Source organism: Leptosomus discolor, chromosome 19, assembly GCF_034619465.1.
Source record: "Leptosomus discolor isolate bLepDis1 chromosome 19, bLepDis1.hap2, whole genome shotgun sequence".
In the NCBI taxonomy this organism is placed as follows: Eukaryota; Metazoa; Chordata; class Aves; order Leptosomiformes; family Leptosomidae; genus Leptosomus; species Leptosomus discolor.
Window position 1 is genome coordinate 9,677,611 of NC_141409.1, and position 25,945 is coordinate 9,703,555.

Genomic DNA, 25,945 nt, shown 5'->3' on the forward strand with positions numbered 1-25,945 from the left:
TGCCACCAGCCCCGGCCCCCCGAGCGTGGCCGTGCAGCGTTGCTGCATCCCCACGCCCCTCTCCTGGAGCTGGGGAAGGTGCTGCACCCACCCAGCAGCACAGACAGACGGGAAACAGAAAAGATGTGGTGGAAGGAAGCGCTTAAAAAAACAAACCAAAACAAAACAGATGGGAGGCAGGAGCGAAAAAAGGTCCCCTTTTGGTTAGTGTTTCCTACAACGATTAGAACAAGCATCTCTGCCCCTGCTCGAGCAACTAGTGATAGAGAAGAAACAAGGGAGGGGGTGGCTGGTGGGGTCTGCACCCCACGAGCATGGCAGAGTGACACTGCTGCTGCCAACGTCCCTCCCAGCAGCCTGAAATACCAGGGTGGGGAGAGGAGAGGGACTGGGCTGCAGGGCAGGGGGAGGCTGGATTAGTAAAATGTACAAGTTCATCTCTTCTATTTACAACCAATAAATATTGAAAAAAAAAAAAAAAATCAGTAAACTTTTTTGTTTTATACAAAAAAAGTCTCATTGCTGCTTCTCCCATGGTCAGTGTTTGAAAAAGTCCGGTTAAAGCCCAAGGTGAGTGGCACTTTCTATGGGTCAGGCAGCGGGAGCCGGGCACCCAGAGCACCCCGAGCTCCTCGCCCGCCCGCGCAGACCCAAGGTCTCTATTTACAGAAGTTCAGACAGAAGTTTGCTCTCCTCCTCGTTAGGCTGGCAGCGCTGGGGGCACGGCCCAAAGCTTCCCCCGATGGTAGAAGAGACACTGGCGTTTGATCTTTGGTGCAAGTTTGAACGTGGGCCGTCAAAATCCAGCTGGAGGATGCGCTGGATGGGGGAGAGGAGCGAGACCACGCAGGCTTCCAGTCGTCGAGAACACGAGGTGCCTGCTCCATCACGGCACGGACACAGCCCTCCTCCCCAGGGCTCCGAGCACCGGTGCAGGGCTGCGTCCTTTCCAGCTCGCCTCCCAGCCTGGGGCGTCCGCAGCTTCTCCCAAGGGAAGGACAGGCAGAGATGTGCGGCGGTGACGATGCCAGGTATCGCCGGGAGGAAGGATGTGGAGGTAAAACAACGCCAGGAAAGCCGGGAAGGAGAGCACCTCACCCTGCGGGAGGCTTGGCAGCCCCGGGGGTGACGGTTCGTGCTCTGCTCCTTGCGAACGGCCCCTCTGCGAGTCACCGCTCCCCGGCTCGCTCGGACACAAGGCACCTACGGCAGAGGCGGGCTCCAGCTCTGGGCTGGCCGGTGGCTGGACTGGTGTCGCACCGTGGAAGGTTAAAAAAGAAAAAAATAAAAGAAAAGAAAGAGATATCCCCCCCTGCTGCCTTCCTGTGTAAAAAAAAAAAGACCTGATTGAAACGGGGGCTTGTGCAGAGAGAGGCGGAGGCCAACACCGGTTGCCAAAGCGCCCCGGCTCTCGGTGCAGGAGGGAGATGCACGGCCATCCCCCGCGGGCGAGGGTCGCTCCTCTCGCCGTGCCGGGCGGCACAAGGGCCGGCCGCAGCCAAACCCGGAGCAGCCTGCCCCCAAGGCCCCGTCGGTGATGGGTGGCAGTGGGGCTGAGGCTAGAAGATGCCTTTGGCGATCTTCAGGCCTTTCTGCTTCATCCTGGGCAGGGTGGAGCTGGAGCCGTGCTTGATCTTCACCCCCTTGGAGAAGCCCCGCTTCTTGAGCACGAAGTCGTAGTTGGCAGCGGAGTTCATGGCGTAAAAGACATTGGCGTTGTCAGGGATCTTCAGCTCTGGAAGTGACCAAGGGTGGGGGTCAGTTATGCACCCTTTCCCTGAAAGGGGTCCAGAGTGGGACTGAGACTTGTCCCCAGGTGCTAGGACCCCTCTTGCTGTCACTTCCCAGCCCAACTCTGACCCGTTGCTGCCCAGGCTGCATGGCCAGCCGGGGACACAGCCCCCAGGAAAGCCCCCCACACCTCAGCACACACCTCTCTCCTCTGAGATGATCTGAACGAGCTCGTAGTCTTCAGGCCGATCCCCATCCAAGTTGTGTTTGGCCATGGCCTTGCGAATAACGACCGGCGTCTTATCCTGGCTCGTTACCTGTAAGCGCAGAGCGTTATCAACCCGGGGGTGCAAAACTCTGCAAAGCCTCCTACCATCTCCTCCCAAAACGGGCCATGCCTGCATCTGAGCGGGGCGAGCCGCCCCTCCCCAGCGTCACCGCGGGTGCCCTGTACTAACCAGGATGCTCTTGTACATGTTGCCGTTGTCCACAGCCAGGCTGACGCGGATGATGCAGCAGTCATCGACCTGCTGGTTGTAGAGGGGCAGCGAGAGGGAGGAGTAGCTGGAGATGCCGGAGACCGAGCGTTTGTGGGTGCGGGAGGCCGTCACCGGCGTGGAGGAGACGGAAGAGGACGAGGCACTGCTGGAGCCCGAGCCGATGCCCGACGTGTCCAGGGAGGAGAGGGAGGTGGATTCCCAGAACTGGAGGGCAGGGAGGAGAGGGGATGCGGAGGACACAGTGGGTTTAGCTTCTCCATCGGCCACAGACGGGGTGTACCAGCGCTGGGGGAGGGAGGCCAGAGGGATCTCACTGACCTGTGACAATGGGGGACCGACACGGCTACAGCCGCCGGAGGCGCGAGAGCCCTGCCACGCTGCTGGAGCAGCAAAGGGCAGGGTCCTCCCTAGCCCCAGCGGGTCAGAAACAGCCCGTGGGACCCCCCACCCACTCTCCCCAGCCCCAGGGCAGAGGTGGGGCAGTCCCCACCCGATGGCTGCACCTGCCTCCGGAGGCCCAGACTCCATGAGCTGCCCCGTACCTTCTTCTCCTGGCAGTCGGGGGATTCGGGGATGAAGCTGATGTTGATCTCCTCCACGTCAGAGCTGCTGGAGCCAGCGGAGGTGACGCTCACGGAGTCGGTGGCATCCCCGCTGCACAGGTACTGCCCGCACTTGAGCTGGTCAAAGGATTTCGAGTGGGAGCTGCCGCTGGCGCAGGGCTCGGTGCTCGGCGGCTGCCGGCTGCCAGGAGGGACGCGGGGCAAGTGAGAAGGGAGCGGACAGCGGCCACCCCAGCCCGGTCCCCTCCAACGCTCAGCCGGAGATGCCCCACGCTGGACCCCGCCACCACCCCGCATCCCCCCAGGGACGAGCAGACTCACTCGCTCCATCGCTTGATGATGCCCGTGTTTTTCTTCGCCTTCAACGTGTTGCTGGCTGACTCCGACAGCGGCTCGATCTCGCATGACAGCCCGTAGCTGGGAGGGGAGAAACAAAGGTTTGAGCTCTCCGGGCTGCCGTGGTGAGCACCGTGCCGGCAGGGCGAGGGAGCAGAGCAGGGCGCGGAACATGGGGCAGCTGCCCCTCAGCAGCCGGAGATGAGCGGTGGGACCCCCCGATGCACCGGTGGCAAGACAGCCCCAGACCACGCTCACCTCTCGGCCTCGCTGAGCCGCTCCAGGCTGTGGAACCAGTCCACAAACTGGTCCTCCTGCGTGAAGCTGTAGTTGTTGCAGGCTGACTGAAGGAGCTTGATCTGGGCGATGACTTCGAACTCCTGCACCAAATGGAGGCTGTGAGACCAGATCCGTTTGCCAGCCTCAGCCTCCTCCACAATCAGCCCAGCTCCACACACAGAGACCAGAATTCCCCCCCGCCCCCCCCCAAAAAAATGAAGAACATGACAGCAAAAAAAAGGAGAGGGATCAACCCCAAAGCGAGTGGCACAGACTGGGCTTACACCAAGTCAGCCTCCTCCACCCACCCTCTGCCAGGGCAAAGCTCTCACCTTCCTTCTCTTCTCAAAGTTTATCAGCCCGCCCTAGAAAAGAAGGAGCCGAATGTCAGTGTGGAGCAGGTAGAAAAATATTGCTCCCACCCCTCCCTGCCCCCTGGCTCGCTGCCACTGCAGTGCGGGTGTCCCCGCCGAGGGGCAGTGCGAGAGCATCCCATTTCCATGGGCTGACAGAGGCGGATGTGCAGGACGCGCAGGGTGCGGTGCTGGATATAGGATGCGCAGGGTGCAGTGTCGGGCACAGGACACACGGGGGACCAGCACTCCATTTATCAGCTCCGGGGCGGCTGTGCAGAGGAAAGAGAAGCAGCAGAGGATTGAGATGGAGGTACATACGTCCAGAAAATCCTTCATGGCGGTGTCAAGCATCACCAGGTCCGTGAGGAAGGTGCCAAGGTAGGGAATGGTGCCCTGCATCACGCCCTGTGGGGAGAGCAAGGGACAGCCAGCGTCAGCAGAGAGCGGGACCAGCCCGGGCAGCCGCTGGGCAGGGGGCATGGGGGTGGCTGGGCCAGACTCACCATCTCTCGCTGCTGTTGCTGCCGCTTCTGAGCCCTCTTTGGGTTGATCTCCAAGGTGGCGAATTTGGACGTGCCCTCCTGGATGGTGGGAAGAGGTGGGGATCAGCGCGGGTGGGAAACCGCACTAATAGACGAGCTAAAATTCACCCCTGCTTTTATTGGTGCAACTTTCCTTGCTGAGGGAAGAGGGAGGAGGGGAAGAGCAGGAAATCAAAGCTGAGCTTTTTCATGGCTCAAAGGGAGGAGAGGCTTAGTGAATAGGAGCTGCTGCTCCCATTTCCAGCTCTGTATAAATAGCTCCTTAATGGAATGTTTTGTTCCCTTTTGCATTTTGTGTCCTCTCAGCCCCCAAACCGGAGCTAGGCTGGGAAGCTGCAGAGGCTCCATGGGGAAGAAGGACACCTTTTGAGGCAGCCTTTCACGAATGCTCCAACCCCACCTGAAACCAAGAGGACTTTGCACCGGGCTGTTAAAATGCAGCTGCCTCTGGGGAGAAGCCGTCACCTGGTGCACTGGATCCTATCCCACCGCTTATCTCTGCTTGCTGAATGGCTCTTCGAGCCTCAGGCAATGACGACTTTTGGGCGGAGAAGCAGAAAGCCCCGTCTGGTCGGAAACCCCTGCCTGCTTCCCAGACTCAGCACGCCCTGTCTGCACCCACGCCTGCAACCCCGGCAGCGCTGCCAGGGCTTCAGCCTAGTACCAGGCTGGAACACTGTGGAAACTTCTGCCAGCATCAGCCCAAGCTCCCTGCCCCAGACAGGGTGCTGTGGGTGCCGCTTCCCCATACCTTAATGAGAAGCTCCCGGCTCAGCGAATGGTTGTTCTCATCCGAGAAGATCTCTGAGAGCTCGTGGAAAGTGCGGAAGCTCTCCCTGCTCAGGGAGAAACACAGCAGGGAGTCAGTAACGGCGCTACCCTGGGGTCTCCTCCTTGAGCTCTCTTCTGCTCACTCAAAGGACCTCCGCCATGCTCACAGCTCTAGCAGGGCCTTGCTGTTTGGGGGTATTCCAGGGTGTTTCGCACGGAAAGGAGAAGGAGGTGATGGTGCTTTTACCTCCTCACCCTCCTTAGGTCCCTGACACCTTACGCTGGTCCCTGGATTTTGGGCACACTCCGAGAGGCAATACTGGAGCTGAGTTGATCCCATCTATACATTCAAGGGCCACAGCACAACCTCCGTCTTGAAACCTGCCCAGGAGCCCAGAAGACACTGCTTACCGTAGGACCTCATCCCAAGTCTTCTTCAGCCGGTGAACGGCGTTGCACTGCAGAGCCGAGAGGATGGCTCGGAGGGAAGAGAAGTTCTTCAGGATGCGGCACTCCTGGGGGCAGACAAGGAGATGACAGGACTTGGTGTTAAAGAAAGCCCAGGGATCTGCTGAGATTCGCACACCGCAAAACCTCAGCCCTGGGCCGAGACAGGAGGCGAGCAGGACGGCTGGCTGTCCTACCCGAGCCACTTCGATCCACCGCTCCACCACTTTAGCCCTCTGCTGCGGCTTCAGGGACCGGTCCCCAAGACACGTGGCGATGACACAGTTGGCCACGCTATTGAACTGTGAGACCGTGGCACGGATGGTGGGCGCCAGGTGCTCTTTGCCCTTCTTGTCTCGCTGGGACCAGATACAGCCCAGGCAGTGGTAAGGCACCACTTTCTTAAACAGCTCCTGGAAGATAAAAGAGATGGAGACGGGTCTCTTTGGAGTCCCTTTGGGAAAGGAACGGGCCAAGAGGAAAAGATGGAAGGGAAGAGACAGCCCTGTGCCCAGAGCAGCAGGTAGCAGGTGGGCACAGCACCATCGGCCCGGCTGTCAAACGAATACTCACTGCATCCATCAGCGTAAACTGTTCTGCCACCATCTCTGGGGAGAAGGAGAGGAAATCCGGCTTCCCATCCCCGTCTCCGTTCTCCTCCACCAGCTGGAAGGTGCAGCTGCCATGGTCCACAGCTGTGAGAGACGGCACAAAGCTGAGCACCACAGCGCTGCCACATGCCGGGGCCCACGCCAGCCCCCTGCGGGCACCCACATCCCACCTCCCAGGCTCTTAATTCTGGCTTCGCACCTCGAGAAACGAGGCTCAGATAAAAGGATAGTCATTTTAAACCTGGATGCAAGTGTCTGCAGAGGATTAAAGGCAGATTAGCTAATCCTACTTAGAAATCCCACTTCTAGTTCAGTTGGATTAGCTTCCCGGTGTACCTCCACGTAAATGCAGGCAGAGTTCAGCCATGTGGCAAGACTCGAGGTTTTGGAGACCCTCAGTGCCAACCAGTAGCACTCTCTCCACCTGCAGCCCCAAACGACCCCCTGCAAGCAGGGAAAAGACCCCACCTTCTGCTTCGGACTCGCTCTGCTCATGCTGCTGGAACTGGGCCAGCAGGATGCGGGCTCGGCGCTCCAGGTCAGAGCCGGGGATGTTGTGGCGCACGTAGGAGATGAGCTGCTTGAGGCAGGTGAAGTCTGGGGGCTTGCGGAAATCTTCTGAGTACTGGTCCAGCCAGGCGCCCAGGATGGAGGAGATGGTGCTGCAGGGAGAGGGGGAACACAGGCAAGCCTGCGTGAGAATTGGATGCCACGAGAAACCCATGAGCACCCCAAGACACCCCAGGCACCAGGAACAGCCTGGGACAAGAACTAAGAATCTATCAACCGGAGACACCCTTCTCTTCTTCACCCACCCACAGCACGGTCAGACTTACTTCTTCAGCTCCATCCTCTCGTCCACAGCGTGCCTGGCATGGTCCCCATTCGCCTGCACATGGAGTTTGCCGTACCTGGTGGGGCACAGCGAGGAAGCAGTGAGCACCCTGGACTCAGCTGTGTCTCAGCGCTGCCTCTTCTCCCTCCACATCACCCCCAGCTCTGCCAGGGGGTCAGGATGAACCTCCCACACACGGTCCTGCTCCCCCCACTCTGCCACAGCCCCCACGTTATGGGAAGAGGGAAGCAGCCAGCACTGGCCACCTCGCAGCAGCTTACCAGCTGGAAGGGCTCCAGCTCTCTGGGAAGTTGTGTCCTCCCTGCCCTGCCCCAAAACCTTCACATTGATGGAGAAGCCCATCAGCCCTCCAAAGCACAGCAGCAGAAGATGCTGGGGCTCTCCTGGCCGAGGGGGCTCAGCCACCCCCCGCTGTGTTCTGGGCCTCAGGGCAGCCTCACCTGTTAAGCAGCAGGTCCAGCACTTGCTTGGTGGTGGCAAAGGCCCGGTAAGTGCACAGGAAGATGGTGACATAGGTGGAGTCATTGCCCTTGAAGGCTGAGACCAGGTACTCCACCAGCTTCTCCAGGGTCCCAGCTTTTATCGTCCGCACCTTACATGTCTCGTAGAGGTTTAAGGCCGACTCATTCTCAAACTGCCAGGACAGGAGCAGAAGTCAGTGGGTTGGGTGAAGACAGACACGTTCAAGTGCCACGCGTTCCCACCAGCTTCACAAGGCACCCTTTTGGTCTAGGCTGGAACCACAGACCCTCCACAGTGCCTGCGGCTCTCATGACGGGCTTGGGGAAAGGGAAGCTGGGTCTCCTTGGACACCAAATACCAGCAACCCTGCTGAGAAGACTTGAGCATTTGGGAAATCCCACAAAAGGCCTCAAGGTTGCCAAAATCTAGATGCAAATCCCTATTTTGCAAAATCGGGCTTCAGATTGTTTCTCCCATGCCCTTTCCCATGGGGCAGAGGCCAGCAGAGGTTCCCACGCCCTTTCTCCCAAATAAATGTGATTCCCAGATAGGGCTTGGAAGGACCCCCCAGGACAGGAGTGTATGGGGGAGCAAGAAGAGGGCAAAACACGGGCTGGTATTGACCCTGCCAAGCCTTGATAGCTGGTTACCGTGTCTCTGGCAGGGAAACACCTGCAAACACCCCGGGGCAGAAGGCTGGCAGAGCCCCCAGCTTACCCCCAGCCATCGCTGCCCTTTGTTGGCCGTGTGATGGAGCTGCACTTTCCGGAGCGATATGCTGTAGATCACACCATCCTCCAGCTCTTCTCCGATCTCCTGTGTGGAGCTCTGCACGGGAGGACAAGATGCACCATAAGATAAGGAGAGTAAAGCGTGGCAGAGGCTCTTGTGGGCTCGTACAAGGCATCCCGGCAAGCCAAAGGCAACAGCGGGCAGGCAGCGAGAGTCTCCCTCACCTGCCCAGAAATGCAAACCAGGAGACACCAGTCTTTCCAGCCAGCTTAACCCTGGGCCCACCTGAGCCTGCACACAGGCAGAGCCAGGGCTTCGGGACACTGCTCTCTGTCTGCTCCACGTCTCAGCCCTTCTGCAAACCCAGGCTGTGCCAGCACCGGGCAGAGCAGGGACCCCTCACCGGGCAGCGAGGGGGACGGGTGGCAGCACCCCCCGGCACCCAGCCCCGCCTGCTTCCCCCTTGCCGAGCCTTTGCTTTTCCCGTAAGGTGACATTGCCGCCAGGTCTGACTGTCATCTCAGTAATCTGCCCCTGCGGGATCTGAGCACCTCGGCGCGCCTTCGGTAATAAATAATAACGGTGAAACCAAGCTGCCCGCAAGCTTCGGCAGTGCTGGCCATGCACACGAGGCAGAAATCCAAGGGGGGAGCTCCAAGCTGGGGGGAAACCCCAGGAGCAGTGCCAGGGAGGGCTTGGGCACAGCCTGGACAGGTCCCTGCATCCCTGGGGACAGGCACCTCCGGGCCACAGAGCGACTCAGCTATAAGGTCACATTTCTGCTCTGGGGGATGGAGACCACCTAAAATTTGGTGAGGGAAGAGGGGATGCTTCTCGGGGTAGGTCCCCAGGCACACGCCTCCCCCAGCTCCACATGCCAGCGCGGGCTTGGCGGCTCCAGCCCCACAAGGACAATTTGGTTCCCTCCTCCTCCTCCTCCTCTCTCACCACGCTCTGCTGAGTCAGTGCCTCTCTTAAGAGGATTTATTCAGATCCTTTTAAACACCGCGGGGATCTCCCCCATCCTCCATCCCCCACGCCAAATGGCGGGACACGGTGTAACACGTGGCAAAACCCACTGCTCAGCAGATGGGGAAAATGCCCGAAAGCAATAAGCCAGTTAGCAGGGGGAGGTGACCACGAGCTGGGGTGCAGGGGTTTGGGGACAAGTCCCTCCTGCCTATCACACTGCCAGCCAGGGTCCAGAGCCAGCCCACGGCTTTCCCTGCAATCTGCCTCTCAGGAGCACAAAAAAACCCCCTGAGCAATGTCAACAATGCAGGGCTCGCCGGGGAAGAAGCTGCTGTAGGGAGACCCAGGATCCTGCTGCTCCCTGCAAAAAAATCCTCCTCCCAAACTGCTCCTCGTGAACGTGGCAAGAGCCATACCCAGGGCCCCGGCTTCAGGTAGTGCTGCACATCCCAAGAGAAACGGGGCAGAAAGCGCTGAACACGACCCTGAGCTGACGTATCGAAGTTGAACCTAACATGCTCTTTAACCACCTTCCTTTATCATCACCATCACAGCAGCGGTCACCGCGCTGTTATCATACCCTGCTCAAGTCAAGTGCTTGTTATTAGCAAGGAATTAAGGCAGGGAACCACAGCCAGCTCAAAGAGTAAAGAGAAAACTTTTAAAAAGCCTCTCGTTCATGGTTATAATGAACGAGGACAGAGAATCCCCCTGGGCAGGGTTACTGGACTTCTTCCTCACTTTCTGCTGAACCTGCTCTTCTCACTTCGTGCCAGACTATGGGGAGGTTTGGTTTGCTGAAGCTCGAGGGGTTGTGAGGCTCCTAACGCCAGCTGTGCTGTGAACATCAAAAGTCTTTCCTGGGATTCACTGGCTTCCAGACCAACCCCGACAGCACCCGCACAAGGCAGCGGACAGACAGACATCCTTCCAGACACCTGCGTCAGTCCCTCTCTTGTTCTACGCTCTGGGATAAATTATGGGATAAACTTCTGTTCAAGTATAAACAGGTCTGAATTTCAAGAACGGAAAAGGCACTCACCCACCAGCACGGCGTGCCTTGCACCTTCCTAGTCAGCATGACATGAAAATACACCTTCCTCCTGCCTCCATAAATCTCCTGGGCTGACAGTGTCGGCTGCTGGGGGTAGTGCAGATCTGAGCCCACCTTCTCCCCAGCTTAGCTGGCCCAGGCACAGGCAGACTGGCAGCCCTGAGCCCCCATGGTTGGCACCACACAGCCCAGACACTGACAGGGGCACGAACAAGCCCCTGAGCCCACCCCTACTCCCCGCTCCTCTGCAGCCCCACATCACATCCACGCTGGGAGCCCCGCCAGAGCGGCCACCCATGACATTGGCCACAGCACAGGGAAGACGAAGCCGTTTAAACACATCAGCAAGGAGAAGGCAAGCTTGGTACATAGCTAAAGGCACCACTGCTGAGAGAGCTGGGCTTCTCCCCCATCACCTCTCCCTCTCTCCACCAAAAGCTCAGAGGAACAAGGTGCTCCTACCCCAGGTGAGTCACCCCCGACCCCCCAAGCAAAGCCCCCTTAGCTGGGAATCGGGGGGACTGGCACAACCTCGGGAAAGAGCTGCTGGCGCTGCTAAAGCCTCGCGCCTGCTCTGGATCAGCCATCTACAGTGACGGTACTGAACTCGAGCTCAAGTCAGCCAAGTTGTCTTTCTTCCACCTACAGATGTTGTTTCCAACAAAAAGAAAGAAAAGCTGTGGGAGCTCTTCCTAGTTTGTCCACAGAGCCCATCAGACCCTGGTGCCCACAGCTACGGGCTGTCCTCCAGAAGCGACAGCAGTAGATGCCTCTTGAGCGCGCCAGCCCACTGCCCAAGGGGCAGCGATAGGGAAGGGGGATCACTACCAACAGTGCCTCACATCAGCTCTCCCAGGCTCTCTCTTTATCACCCAACTGCAGATCAGCCCTACCCTGCGTATCTTCCACTTACGCTGACTTTGGGCTGGAGAAAATCTCTGGGTCCAGCAGGACCAGACCCCTGTACAGTCTAACCCAGCAAATAGATTTGGCTGGGCAGTTATAAACCCCAGACACAAATATCAAGAAAAATCAGATGCTTGCTAAGATGCAATTAAATTAATAAAGAAATCAAATCACATGAGAGGACAAAATGTCCCAGGATCAATCCATGAATCATTGGCAGCTGCTGTGCAAACTACAGTGGAAAGTATTGCCATAACTGCGCAGGGGTTTTCACTCTATTTCATGTCACGTGCAGAGGATACACCCAGTTGTTGTGCGTAGAAGCAAATTTCATTTCCTTCCCATATTCAAAACTGTCATTCATTCATTTTTTGTCTTGCTGACTTGTGCGATATCCCCCAAAGTTCCCCCTTTGCAAACCACACACAAAGTACGCAGCTTCTCAGCAGTCTTCACCCAGGCTCATGCCAAGAGCCAGGCGAGCTGCTACACTGGTACATTCTAAAATTTGGCTATTTATATTCTGCGTGAGCTTCCTCTTTCCTACTGCTGCTTCTCCAAGATGCTGATTGTGCATTCCACACATGTTGGTTAAAAACCAACCAAGCGAAAAGCAGCAGCAGGACGGAGCCAGTGAAGTCCCGCTCCAACACCTGCACCAAACGCACGTTTCTCCCTTTGGAGATGAGCAGACACAGGGTGGGAGCAGGGCTGGGAGAGACACAAAACCTTGACCTGCAGCTTCTGTACGTGCCAGACACCAAGAATGCTGCAATCCTAAGTCTGACACTCACACCAGGGTTTCTAGCAAGTCAACCAAAGATGAACGTCTTCTGAAGAGCTCTGACAGACAAATGGTGGCAAATATCACCGCTCCCCGTTGCCTGCCCTACGCATCTGTGGGAGTTTTCTGCCCCCCATAGCACAAGGGAACGTGAGTTGGGCCTCAGCCAGCAGAAGCGCAGCCCAGCACCCACGTGCAAACCCTCCTTCATCAGTGGTTCAACCTGAATAACGGAGCACCGCACCACGGCAGAGACACAGCTGAACAGTCCCTTCCGCTTACTGCATTGCCTTGGTAGAAGAGGTGCATCCAACAGGCCCAGACAGCGCTTTAAATGTCTGCAAGAAGGTTCAGCAAAGCTTTTCTGTGAAAGCGCTAACTCTGAGCATGGTGATGGTTACCGCGTTTGCACCTTCCACCAAACTCATAGAGGAGGGACTCAGCACCCCAGAAAGCGAGATCCAACACCTTTCCCGATGGGCACCAAAAAAAGGGGAGACGTAGAAAATGAACATTTGACCGTGATTTCTCCAGCTCAGCGTGCAATCCCGCTCCATGCAGCAGGAAAAAGGCCTCTCAATGGAGGGGCACGAGCAAAAACCACGTTTAACTTAGAAGTATCAGACACCCGGTTCTGCAGAGTGGGAGGCTTTTGCAAAAGCAGACGTAAGTGAACTCTGCAGGAGTTCATCCCCTGAAATATGAAACTGGAGGTCTGCACCAGATGGCTTGCCTGGTTTTAGAGACCGCCTCTTCCAACTGCAGATAGCCCAGGGCTGCGTGAGAGCTCCCCACCGACAGTTCAAAGCGTTGGTGACTACACCAGGGAGGAATTCCTGCTCCGTGCAATAAACTCTTCTACTCTCTGGTGAATGTTCTAGTACACAGCGTGGTGTCGAACTCCACGTCTTCACACGGAGATTAATAACGAGCTCTAATACGTAGCCAAGGTTCGCGAGCCTGGAGGAAGGGCTGCGGCGCGAGGGACCCTCGCAGGAGCCAGGCAGCAGGGAATCTGCCTTCCTTTCTTCTCGCCAGCTGAAAGGAGGGGAAAATGCAAAAGCCAAACAGCAAAGCAAAATATTGGCTAGGGATCTGCGTTGTAGAAAGCGTTTGAGATCAGTCACAAAGGTGGTTTTAGTAAGTCAGAAGCAAAGTACAGGATTAAGTGTGAGCATGACAGCATCCCTGCATGTTACACACAGACAATTATCCAACAATTACCAGGTCTTAAGAGCTCTGGTCCCACGTGCCCTGGGTTAGCGCATTGGCCTCCAAAGACACAAAATAATGAACTGTTATTGGAAAAAGGTATTAATTTCAGCACACGTGGAAGAGGCAAAACTGCTTAAAGTGCTTTTACTGATGCTCCCTGGACAACAGCTGGTTTAAAGATCAAGATATTTGTGTTACTCTGTTCCCTTTCAGCTGGGCTACACAAAATGCCTGTTCTACAGACATGGCAGAACACAACATGGGGAGTATCTTTGCACCATGGTTTCAAAGGGCCACTGCCACCAGCCACAAGAGAGAAGCAGACGCTAACCTTGCCCGTGGGAAGGCGGGAACATGCGCCTGTTGGGAATTAACACTCGCTGGCTAAAGAGACAAGAAAAGGCAGAGCTGAGCCTCAGAGACATCACCAGGAGTTTCTCATTGAAGCTCCGCGTTTGCACAAGTTCGAAAGGACTTGATGAAAGCTGCTAAAGCCAGAAACAGAAAGTGGGGGTTTGGTTTTTACAATCCCCAGTCCTTTCTCAGAACAACCCCTTCCCACCAGCAACATGAAACGGGCCTTTCCAGAAATGAAAGAAAACTGCTCTGCCAATGTCTGCGTCCTCCACGGTTGACACAAGCCCCAAGTTAACTTTCGTTTCGCTCTTGGGAGCGAATCCTGTACCCATGCAACAAAGAGCAGCGACTTTGGGGCCTCTTATGTAAAGTGTACAACATTATGTAAAAGGAAATAGGAAAAAAGCCACCCCCATCTAGCGAAAGGAAAACAACGGCAGTTCCGTAAACCGAAGATAAAGACCGCAAAAGCAGAAGTACCCTCTGTCCTACACATCCAAAATAAGCACACGCAGCACAACGCCGTTCCTCACGGGGACTTCCATGGAAAAAGCCCCGTGGTGGATGTTCCCCCCATGGCTCTGTCGGTCGGGATTGTCCCGTCTGCTTCTCACACTCATGGGCAGTTTCCTTCCCCCTGCCATGCTCAGGAAGGCTACAGAGACTACCCGAAGCTGGCAAGGAACTTGCCGAATATCCCCTGTGTGCGGGGAAAGGAAAGGTGCCCGTGCTGGTGTCTGCCTACCCCGGTGACACACGGCACGTGCTTTGGCTTAGCAGCCCCATCGAGGGCAGGAGCACTCTTGCTCCCAAACACCACCCCAGTGATGACCATGGCGGCGCTGGGGTACAGCGGTTCTCTCCAGCCAACGCTGGCCTCAGGCAAGTCGATGTCCCACTGCCACGTTTCTCCCCGAGCCGTGATCCCTTTGCTGCAGATGGAGCTCGAGCCCCCGGCCGCGGCTCGGCTGCACCCGGCCCCTGCCCCGAGCACTGCTCCCTGCACAGAGACATCAGGCAGAGGGACACGACTCCTTTGGGTTTTCAACACTCTCTGCCTTCCTTCCTGCCTGCTCAGAGCCGCCTCAAACCAGGACCTATTCCAACAGCCCATTAAAACATAACGACAAAGGGGGAAACAGGAAAAGAACAGAAAGAGAGCCAGAAACTAAACTTAAACCCGCTATGAAAGGGGTGTGTTTTTGCCAGGACACCAAGACAGTGGCGACAGCTGAGCGCCTGTTCTCGCCCCATCAGCTGCTGGGCTCTGCCACCGGCTTTCCTGACACCCTTAGCTCCACTTTCACGCTGCTTCAGGTGTTTCAGCAGGGAAAGCTGCACCCAGCACCCGTGGGGAACAGCCCCGGAGCTGTGCATCACCCAGTGCCACTGCACTCCCGGGGAGCAGGATGGGGCAGAGGGAGAGGGCACAACACCCCGTATCTGCCTCTTGGGGGGATTTTACACCTCCTCCCTCGGGGCCTAGGGCTGCCCAAGACTGACAGCAGGTCCAATCCTGCGTCTGTAACCCAGAGGGGTTAGAGACAATATTCAAAGGCAGCCTTCTCCACCGTCATGGCTTCGGAAGAGGAGAAAGCAGCGGCTGGCAGATCGGTTACAAAGGCATCTTGTGACTCGCATGCAGTGAGTCAGTGGCTGGAGCGAGGATTAGGAGCTCAGCACTCGGGTCCAGAAACGAGACAGAGCAGATACACAGGATTCCTCCCCCATTTCCTTTTGTTTTGCTTTTAAAGAAAACTAAGAGCCTTCCCACACGTAGGGACTTTTTCACTCTTTTTATGGTCTGGAAATCAAGAGTTGAAGATCTGCAAAGACTCCGTGTCCACTCCATCGCCGCTGGCCTCCAAGGGGCAGGATCAGGCCCCCGGACGCAGGGGTGATGCAGGTGCTGGGGGAGCAGCCTTGCTAGGGGGGACTCCCCAGGGAAAAGCAAACTCCATCAGCAACTGGCAGTGCCAGAGACAACTGCTTAACTCCAAACCCTGTGTCTCCTACACCCCGGAGCTCAGAACACCACCAGCGCCTCTACCCAGACATTTGCACCCTATGTGCAAAGACGACCAAAGCAGGACTTCCCCCGTGCTTCCTACCAGGGGCCGGGACGGGACGGGCTCCCTTTGCAGGCTGCTGAAGGTTAGAAGGAAACTGAGTGCAGCAGGTTTTGCTTCCTCTCTAAGTGATGGAAAAAATGATCCCGCCGACACAGCAGTTCTAGCTCTTGCTCCACAGTCCTTAGCTTTGTGTTCGTGATCGCTTCGGCGTGCGTTTCGGCAGCATCCCTGCTCAGCGCCAACGCCTACGCAGAGCCAGGCTTGCATACGAGGGACGCAGCTGGCCGCCGCTTACAGAGCAACTGCTCCGCTACAAACTCGCCTAGAGCCCAGAGGGTAATTACTGGAAGTGAAACCAGAACGACGTGACTGGTGAAAACTGGTGTATACAAAATTAATACGTATTACTCTGTAAGGGTAAATAAAGATTGTGTCTCATAGTAAGCCATTTCAGCTCAGAATAAAGGTCTGTATTTCACCAAGTTGGAACAGAAAAATCTGCAAAAAAACTGAAACAAGTTCAAAAATGGATTATTTGTGTGTGTACAGTAGCACCTGTAAGTCATGGGCGACATGACAGCTCTACAGTGCCTGTTCAAAGGTGAAGAAAAACAGGGGGTGTCCCCTAAAGAGGTCACAGCTCAAGCCTGACCTAATGTTACTCTATCAATTCCACTGCTGAAACAGGGTGCTTTTGCACCGAGTGCATTATTTCTGCAGCAGCCAGCACTGCTGTATGTACACGGAAAGGGATGGCGATCGGGTCGGCATTCAGAGCTGACGTACCTTGAAACCGATGGGTATGGCCACTCCTGAAACGTCAGTTACGTCTAAGCACGTGTTGACCGGAACACACAGACTTGTTCGTTGTTGCAACTCCAGGGCAACGCTCGTCCCTGGCACGTATCAGCACCTGCAAGCTAGTGAGTTCATCTATCCCAAAAGTCAAGCCTTTACATCCTCAGAATCACAAAGCCTTGAATAAATAATCTCCTGCTCTCAGCTCGTAGCCTGGTCCAGACAGCCAAAAAAAAAATTTTAAGAAGCACCAGCTGCTCTAAAACCAGTTTCTTTTGCCAAACCTCCCCCTCGCCCCCGGCATGTACCCGACACGCGTGAAGGAAGCGCACACCTGGGCACACACCTGCGGCATGAGCAAGGCATGTGGGGTATGCAGGAAGGGCAACGACGACAGCTCCGGCAACTGCCAGGTGTAAAACATCAGCCCAGACCCAGGAGGTGGCTTTCAGCCCCTCGTGCCACGCTCAACCATCCCACCGGCCCCAGGCCGATATTCCCAGGGAGTTTCGCCACACACCGTTCCCAAGCAGCCTGGATAGGCTGTAAACGGCTGCCTATGCAGCAACCCACCTGCTGTAGCTGGCAGGGGGGGAAAGAGAAAGCAAGAGTCCCATCTTTCTGTCATTTTGAAGGTGCACAGATTGGGGTGAGCAAATTGGAGGCTGCCCAAAAGCCACGGCCCTGTCTGGCTGCAGTCTGGCTTACGGTAACTGCGCCGTCACCCTTCGTTTCAATTTGAACAAGGTTAATTTTGATTTAGCTCAGGCACATCCTTAGCTTAGATAAGCTGAACCAAAATAAGGCTTTGTGAAATAAATGTGTCCACCCATGTGCTTACACTGCCTGACGCCAACTTAATGTTCCTTCCATTGAAGCTGGTGCAACTGAAGTGTGGGCAAAGCTGGTAAGCCCAGAACTTTCAGGGCCCCCTCCCCAAAATACCATCACAGAATCACAGAATGGGAGGGATTAGAAGGGACCTCTGGAGATCATCTAGTCCAACCCCCCTGCCAGAGCAAGACCACCCAGAGCAGGTCACACAGGAATGCATCCAGGCGGGTTTTGAATGTCTCCAGAGAAGGAGACTCCACAGCCTCCCTGGGCAGCCTGTTCCAGTGCTCTGTCACCCTCACAGCGAAAAAGCTTTTCCTTATGTTAATGTGGAACCTCCTGTGCTCCAGCTTGCACCCGTTGCCCCCTGTCCTATCACTAGACATCACCGAGAAGAGCCCAGCTCCATCCTCCTGATGCTCACCCTTTACGTACTTATCGCCCCAGCCTGCACAGACGAGGATGCCCGGGGGGCTCCAGATGCCCCCGGCCCGCCCTGACCCCAGAGCAGGGCAGGCTCAGGCGCTCTCCCAGCCCGGTTCAATGCCGCCACTGTGCTCCCCGGGGCCGGAGAGGGGCTCGTGGTGCCGGTGGCACAGGAACAGACTCGCTGTATGGCTCGTTCTTTTGTGTGCGTGTCTGCATCAGGGTGACCCAGTAAACAGCTGAAGCAGAGAAAATGCAGGAACAATCCAGTGCAGGGAGGCAGCGAGGGGCTGCGGGTGAAAGGACGGGAGGAATAAATGCGAGCCTTTGTTCTCCGGCCATGCCCCTCGCGCCCGACTCCCACCCGGCCGGGATGACGTCGGACGCCTCCATTTGCTGCCGGCATGCTTCCCGGGCTGCCCCGCGCCGAGGTCCGTCTCGTCCCAACCTCCTCCTGACACCCGCAGCCCCAGCGCGTCCCACCGCATCCCAGCTGCAGGTCTCGGGCCATCCCCTTCGCTCCAGGGAAGGGCTGGGAGAGATTCACCTCTTGGATCGTCCCCTCTGACTTGTTCCCCTCCCTGGGGCGCCCGTGGGAAGCTGGAAGGGGGAAGAGCGAGCACTTTTGCTTTGTAATCAAGAAAATCTCACCTCCAAGAGCATGACTTAAATAGGTGTCAACGAAGCAGTAGGTGCTATACAAGCAGATACAGAGGCAGGAGGCAACAAGCAGACACCTGGGGGCCTGCAATCAGGATGCTCGGTTAACTAAGTCTGATTTCCACAGCTGAAGTAACTGAAAGCTTAAGTTTAATTGGCACCTTTGGGGAAAAAATAACTGAAAAAAAAAAATATAATAATCCAGCTGTTGTCAACTGTCTGAACACGCCAGGAGCCCAAGCAGTGAGGTTTGGACCTGGGCCCTGCCCCAAGCACTGGGTGTGCCGGATCCTTCACATCCAGAGGGTGGAGAGCGGCTGCGGTACGAGGAACGCGTGTGTCCAGGCAGGGCACAGGCGGCTGGGGTGGTGGGATGAATTCCCTCCCCGGACCCTCAGCCCTGCACTTGTAGGTGTAGGTCCTGCTGCAGACCGTGTGCGAGCATCAGCCAGGGGCAGCCAACCCTCCATCAGGGGCTGGCCGAACCCCGGGGAGAGAGCAGGCAGCTTCGCCCAGGGTTGCTCCACTTTCCCACCTACCCTGATTCAGCACAGGCTTTTGTGACTGTGTTTTCTCCTGCCAGTTAAGACACAGGCGTTTCCCAGCGATGGTTGACGACGAAGGCGCACCAGCGTCTGCAGCAGCACACCTGCGTCTGCTCGGGGACACCGGGCATCTGGATTTCAACCCGGCACTGGGTCACCGCAAGCATTTGCAGGCAAACATTCCCTCACGCTACTAAAGCTCTTCCATGGCAGGTAAAACGCCACACAAGGAAGCCTGTTCCTCTTGGCCACGGCACTTTGGCGAGCCAGTACAGGCACGCTCCCACCCTGACTCGTCTGTTCCTGCCCTGCCCTGTTCATTCCCTGGGATTACCAGCGGCAGGTGAACATCCCTGCAGCTCACCCTCCCATGCAAAATTATTTTGGGGAACAAACCCTGGGATACCCAAAAAGCTGATGCGCACAACGACCATGGGGCAGCATCAGTGTGAAGAGGGCAGAGGTGCCCACCCTCCTGCCCCCCAGCTCCTTTCCTTTGCCATGGCCTGGACTAAGACAGGTCAAGCCACAAACAGAGCTGAGTTGTGCTGAGGAACACGCTGAAATCCATGGGAACAAGGACTGGGAGAGACGGATTTTGTGGGATAGCGACCCGTCCCCCCAAGAAGCACCTCAGGGAATAAGTGTTTGTTATGACACTGGCGTGAGCCATAGCTACGCTCTGAGTCACCCCCAGCACGCTGCGAGGGAGGGACCAGCTGGGTCTGTTAATGCCAGTTCTCAGTGTCGCAACCGGGACTGAATCGAGTAAACCGCATTGTCTAGAAACCCAGTAATCACGGTGACGGTCACCAGCAACGGGCACCGCTGACGCATTGCTCAGCACGGGGAGCCGGCCAAGGGGTCCTGACCAGCAGAACTGCAGCTGGGACCAAATGTCCATTAAAAAAATAATAATAATAAATCAAAAGCAAACAAAAAGCAACGTCTGGAGAAAAGCGGGGCTGCTTTAAGACGATAAACCAAACGGAACATTAGCCTTGCTCTGAAAAGTCTGCAGTGATCGCTGGGGTCGCAGCATGGGAGGAATGGGGGTGACACCATCAGCCCCAGTTCACACCCCCAGGTCCTCCGGCTCTGCCGCTGCTCCGATGCACGGAGCCAGACCTTGCCGGCAGCAGGCCACCAGCTGAGCCTTTTAGGCAAGCGTCTTTGAACAAAATCCCTGTGGTTTTGGCCTAAACTGGAAGGTGAGGTCCTGAACTCCCCGACCACACAAAGGTGTGCGCTTCAGCATCCTTGTTCACTTCCCACAGCCGAGTTTTCGCCCTGCCGGTCTTGGGTGACATGCTTCGCTTTGCCCAGCTTGGCTAAACGATGGTTTCCTGAAGTTAGCTCCAACTCTAAGAGGCAAACCCAAACCAAACACATCATCTCACAAACGAAAACGCCTGCTCGAGCCAGCGGCGAGCCTAGGGCAGGCTCTCAGCTTGCGAGTCTCCATGGAGATCCAACCACTGCAAAGAGCAGGGAAAGGTTGCGTGGTTTCGCTCCATCACATGAAAAGGAGTTCTGGTAAGACGGGTAGCGAGCCCTTTGAAAAGCAGGTTTCCACACAGGCCCTCAGCTCAGCTGCTGTTTGTTCAAGTGTGGTTAGCAGAAAGAAAAGCCACTTTAAAAATAATGCCTCAGCATTCCAGATGAAGTTGCCTCCGATGAGTTTCCTCTCCAATCTGCTCTGCTTGCAAGTTAAAACAACTTTTTTTCCTCCCCTGTCAGCTCCGAGGACTCGCTGGTGTCTGGCAGCAGGAGCCAGCCCTGTCCTGCCTCCGCCGACCCCAGGGCTCGCCAGGCGGCTCTGCCCACCGGCCCCGCTGCACGGGCACCCGGCACCCCACGTGCGGAGCGGGAAGATACCCTTCCCCATCCCCGCGTTCTGACAGCAGGGCTCACCAAAATACCGACTGTGTAATGAAAACAAACTCGCTGCTGTCGAGCTATGCAAGTGAAACGGGCCACGCACGTGCCTCTGCGTGTGCATAATCTCCACTGACATTTAGCTGTCACATAACCACTGACCCTCAGGTATGCTAGAGAGAAACCCTCAGCTGCCCTATAAGCACCTGTACCAATGGAGCCCCAGGAATGTCACCAAAAACTTTAAGAGATTATTTGCGTAACGTCATAAAACCCAACCAAACAAAATCAGGCAGAGAGGGACAGAGGTTTTAGCGCTGCAGAGTCACCGCTTCACTGCACCGAAGGGGACCAGCGTTTGCTCGCTGCAGCCCCTGCGACGGCACGGCCCATGCAGAGATTTAGGAAAGGACTTTCCTGCCGCCTGTTCCCAGGTGTCAAGAGAACAAAAGGCCCATCCCCAAAAGCCCTTCTGCAAACACCAGATTACACGGGAGCAAAGCTGGCCGCCCAGCACCCTCGCACCTCTGCCCCTGCTCCGATGCCCTCCCCGTGTCCCCATTCAGCCCGCCGACTGCGAGGCAGAGCCCTCGGGGAGCAGCCGGGATTACTCCATGCCGGAGCTCAGCGCTCCCTTTTCCTAACGACGCCGGAGCAAAGTCCAAATGCATCTTTATTGAAGCTCCGTGAGCCAGGAGGGCTGGGGCTGCTGCTGTGTGCAGGTGAGTCCCCGCATGGGGACAGGAATGAGACAAACCAACAACTGAAGCAGCCAAACAGCTCCATTCTTCCCCCGCTGCCAGTTTCCCCAGGCAGGCACGCTCCAGCCGGAGGCTGCAATACAATTTCAGTGCGATGCTTAACAGGTCTCCCTGGGTACCAAGTCCCTCCTCGCCTCAGCCCTCATCCCAGCCTCACCTTTCAGCCTACCAGATGCTTCTCGCTGCACAGTGAAGGTCTCACAGACCCCTGCAGCGAACAACACACATTTTGGACAGGCCAAGGATGCTGCTGCTGAGTCTAACCCAGCACCACACACGGCATAAACAAATCAGTCCATGGAGGGGATGAGCCCTACCACTCCGCTTTCTCCCCAAGGCCCAAATGATGCTTCAAATCCCGATCGCCCCCATCCAGCCCCTGCAGTGCCATCCCACCAAAGCAAGGCGCAAACTCTGACCCGCCAGGAGCTGCGCTGGAGCCCCCCGGGCCCCCCGCCAGCAGCTCGGCCAGCTTTGTATCCAAATCCCGCTCCTTAGCAACGACATTTTTTTCCCCCCTCTTGCTGGGTCCGTGGGAGATGAAGAAATATCTGAGAACTGAAACAGCCCTGCTGCAAGTATATATTTAAATAAAAGGAACACGTCTGCTTGAAAGCCAGGCACTAGGCAGCTCTGGAGATAACGGCGTAGAGCAGGGGATGCCCAGCCTTTCAATGTGGTCTAGAGTGACCTAAATAAGCTCTCTGCTCCTTCCATTACACATCCCTCAGGGAACAGAGCGGCTGGCAATTAGAGAGCCAGAAAGGGTGACGGAGGAGCTGCTGGTGGCGAAGCCCCTCCTATGGCCGGACCAACTCAGATGGCCCTAAAACCAGGCTGTGCTCTGGTCCCAGTTGTGGGGTGGGCACAGCTGGACACTCCAGCTCCGAAACAGCAGTGCCGGCTGAGCGAGACCCATCCCCGCAGGCACAGCCAGCCTGGTGCTCTTTTCGCCCATTGCACCCCAAAATCAGGCACAGGGAAGCGTGGAAAACCTCCAAGGCTGCGTTTAGTTGCCCCTGCCCGGTAACCCCACCCTGACAGCTAGAAAATAAATGCCCGTAGCAGAGCAAGAGTGTGATGTGGGGGGCCCTGAAGCACGCCGAGCTGCAGCACAGGACCTCCTGCCTCCCCTGTTGCAGGGAGCCACGGGAGCGAAGCCGAGGTGCAGGGGTGGCCGTGGTTGGGGGGTGCCCATCCAGCCTGTGGATAAACAAAGATTTCAGTTTCCAGGGCTGCCAGTCTGGTACTAAATCCACTAAAACCTCACAGCAAGATCCCAGTACTGGAGGGTTTTCCACCCCTATGGAAACATGGCACAGCAGCCTCTGAGTAACACGATCCTTATACAAACACATTTAGAAACCTCTCTCCAACTTCTCTCTAACCATATCAAACAATAATAAAAAAATCCCTCCCACCTCTGTTATTCCCACCCTGCAGCAGCCACCAACAACCAGTACCTCAGCCTGCTCCCGGCCTCACCACCGGCTCCAAACCTTTCTGGAAGGGAGCCAGAAGGTAGGTCCCCATCCAAGAAATACCAACAGATGATGTTCATCCGGCAAATTGCAAGGGGCATATCAGGTTGTGCCTGGGGGAGGAGAACAGGCTGGGAGAAAAGGATCTTATTCCAAAGGAAGCCAAAAGAAAAAGGCTTTTAAGAGCTATCTTTGCCCCTCCCTTGCCTCCTTCCCAGCTGTAAAGAACAAGCGTTGACCTCCAAGGCATCTGGGCTGAGCAACTGAAGTTTTTGAGGACGTGTTTAGCAACTAAAAATCTCCTAATTTTTCAGAAAACAAATAGAGGCAGAATAGCAAGAGCACAAGCTTTTTTTTGATACGCGTCAGCCCAGCCGCTTGTCTAGAGGTTCAGCAACTTCAGCCTTATGGAAGTTTCAGTCTGTGTCACCTGCAGGGGTGTTATGGCCTGCTTGTCCAGCAAGGACCAGGAGAAGGGCCACCAAATTCACTTTGCAGCTGTGGCTGGACAGGAAGGATTGACACTCGCTGATTTGGGATGGATTGGCACTGGAAAGGTCCAAGCAAAAGGTCTGCAAAGCTGTTCTGTTGATCCCTCACTTGAGACAGTTTAAATTTTCCGTTCCCTGCGGTTAAAATCGCGGCAAGAACACTTGGCAACACGTGGCCATGAGACCCCGAGTAGGACCTCAAAGCGATGCCTGGGTGATCGCGATCGATACCGTTGCTGTGGGATACAGGCAAAGGTCTGCCCTGCTGACATCCGTGGGGGCTCGGCCAAGGAGCAGAAAACGAGATCCGCATTCCCTGCAACCCGCCCCTCTATTCCCTGTGGGATCGGACCATCCACCCCATAAGATGGCACAGCGCCACCAAAACCAGCTCTGTCCCAGCTCACGCCGAGCCCAGGAAGCCCTTTGGCCGCAGCAGCCCCAGGCTCCCACCAGGGACCTGGAGACTGGAGCAGCAAAACGCTGATGGTTATGGGGATTTTCTTATTCAAATAATCTGCCTTCTCCTCCCAGCCTGCGTCTTGCAGAGTAACCCTACCCAAGGGCTACAACCACGGCAGGCTGCTGCCAGGACAGCTGTGACAACGCTGACACTCTCATGTCGTGCCCTGCGACGCCAGAAAGCGCAGCCCATCCGGCGGGGCTTAGGGAGCAGCGTGGAGGCCCTCGCACGGGAGCACACCAGAGGTTAGCAGCTCTCCGAGCATCCCAAAGCTGCTCGGCTGGCAGCGGGTCACCACACGCCACTCCGGGACGCGCCTTCTCTTGCCATCACTTGCAAACAGACGGCACAGAGAAAGGAGAAATCTGCCTGCAAGTCGTTGCGGTGGCCACGCAGAGCCTCCCTCAGCCCCGGCGACGTTGCCTTTGCAGCTCCCGTCGCCTGAGATGCTGCCAAACCCTTTCCTGAGCTCCGGAGCCTTCTCCGGCTGGGGTGCACGGGGGCTCGCACATGCCAGGCAGCCTCTGCCCTGGGGTAAGAGCAGCACGCCGCATCACCCCCTCTTTTCCTCTCCACTCCTCTTGCTCTCCCTGCCAAAAGCGCGGCCCCTTGGCCTCCCGGAGCGCAGCGGGCCGGAGAGGCTGGACTTCCTGCCAGGCATAACACGAACCAGATGATGTACTCCAAACAATGTCAGTACGCCCACCCCCAGGAGGGAGAAGCAGGGAGGGGAAAGGGGGAAAATAAGCTGGATGGAGCTTTCATGAACTCTCGGCAGAGCTGATGAGCCCCTGCCACCAGGCCAGAGGCGAACCGACACGGCCAGAGCTTGAGATAATCCCTTCCCGTCCGTGGTTGACCAAGACTTTCCATCACAGGTTATGGGGGAGATCGTTCAGTGTTGGGAGAAGGAGCCATCACCCCCAAAACGCTGGCTGCCCTCCCCGGATATCTGCACAGCAACCCAAAAGGTTTTAGCGGTGATTTCCCCCCTCCGCCGCCCCCCTCCAGCGGGAAGCATCCAGAGCAGAGAAGCACATCTGCAGCTGGCTCTAAATCCCAGCAAAGCCAGACCGGCTGACCCTTGCTGATATTAACCCCTGCACCACCAGCCCGCAGGGCTCGGATGCTGCGGTGAAAGCACCATCTCTGAAGGCCAAAACCTTCCTCCAGCTGAGCCTCTCCTAACACATCGTTTGCTCGGAATCAGTGACATTCCTGGCACGCCAAAGGTGATAATCTTTTACCAAGAAAAAAGGCACAGCTCTGACTCAGATTGTTTCGGGTGCCTCCGCATGCCACTGCCATCAACAAACCACTCAGGCTGAGACCTCCAGGGGACCTGTCTGACTCTGAACTGCCCGAGGACGAATCCAAAGCAGCATAAATATTTCGCATCCTCCAGCAAAGTCCTCCCGATGCCCGTAACCTTCCCAGAGGACACTTTTGTGGTTTGGACCAGCCTGGAGCCTTTACAAGCAGCTCAGATGCGAGCAGGCTCCTGCCTCGAGCAGGCAAGAGTCTCAAATAAAATATTAAAAGCCCTCCGTTTTAGCAATCTGTCCCCTTCCCCGGCTGTCTGGAGGGACAGCATCTCTTCGGTTTCTCCCAGCAGAGTCTGGCAGCCTGCCCGCCAGGACACACGGCGAGAAGATCAAGCGGGGGGGGGCACCCGTTTATGAAATAAAATGAACCAGCGCTACGTACAGCAGCCTGCCCACCGCCGTCCCCTTCCCGAACCCCAAACCAGCGAGGGGTGTGCGCCAGGCCCTTCTCCGTGCTGAACCCCTCCCGCAACTCATCCCAGCAGCGACGCCTCCATCCCACCAACCCCCCCATCCCCATCCCCATCCCCATCCCCATCCCCGCCACTCACCTCCAGCGGCGGCAGGTCGGGGTCGAGCTGGGTGAAGCTGTGCAGCACCACGGGGCTGCTCTCCCCGGCCACCTCCAGCCTCACGCCGCCCCAGAGGCTCCGCGCCCGCCGGCAACCCTCGAACATCTTCTCGGGGGCGGCGGGCGCGGCGCCATGGTGCGGCGGGGGGCGCCGGCGGCTCACCAT

The 25,945-nt window shown here is 56.7% G+C and overlaps 1 protein-coding gene across 1 annotated transcript; it reads right to left on the reverse strand.

Annotated features, from left to right (window-relative positions):
• Window positions 1–1,559: 1,559 nt before the first annotated feature.
• On the reverse strand, window positions 1,560–25,945 carry RALGDS (ral guanine nucleotide dissociation stimulator). The gene is made up of 18 exons (XM_086475593.1): window positions 25,760–25,945; window positions 8,172–8,282; window positions 7,433–7,626; window positions 6,973–7,047; window positions 6,605–6,798; window positions 6,099–6,220; window positions 5,723–5,938; window positions 5,490–5,593; window positions 5,059–5,143; window positions 4,269–4,346; window positions 4,084–4,170; window positions 3,742–3,774; window positions 3,389–3,510; window positions 3,116–3,211; window positions 2,774–2,975; window positions 2,190–2,549; window positions 1,934–2,048; window positions 1,560–1,735 (listed from the first exon to the last, which is right to left on the reverse strand). Exons 1-18 carry the CDS (start codon window positions 25,943–25,945, stop codon window positions 1,560–1,562), a joined length of 2,556 nt encoding a protein of 851 aa, XP_086331719.1.

Coding starts and splice junctions, on each gene's coding strand:
- RALGDS (XM_086475593.1), bottom strand. CDS start 25,945: ATGGTGAGCCGCCGGCGCCCCCCGCCGCACCATGGCGCCGCGCCCGCC. Junction 7,048..7,432: donor CTGGACCTGCTGCTTAACAG/GTGAGGCTGCCC, acceptor GTGCCCCACCAG/GTACGGCAAACTCCATGTGC. Junction 4,171..4,268: donor AGCAACAGCAGCGAGAGATG/GTGAGTCTGGCC, acceptor CTCTCCCCACAG/GGCGTGATGCAGGGCACCAT.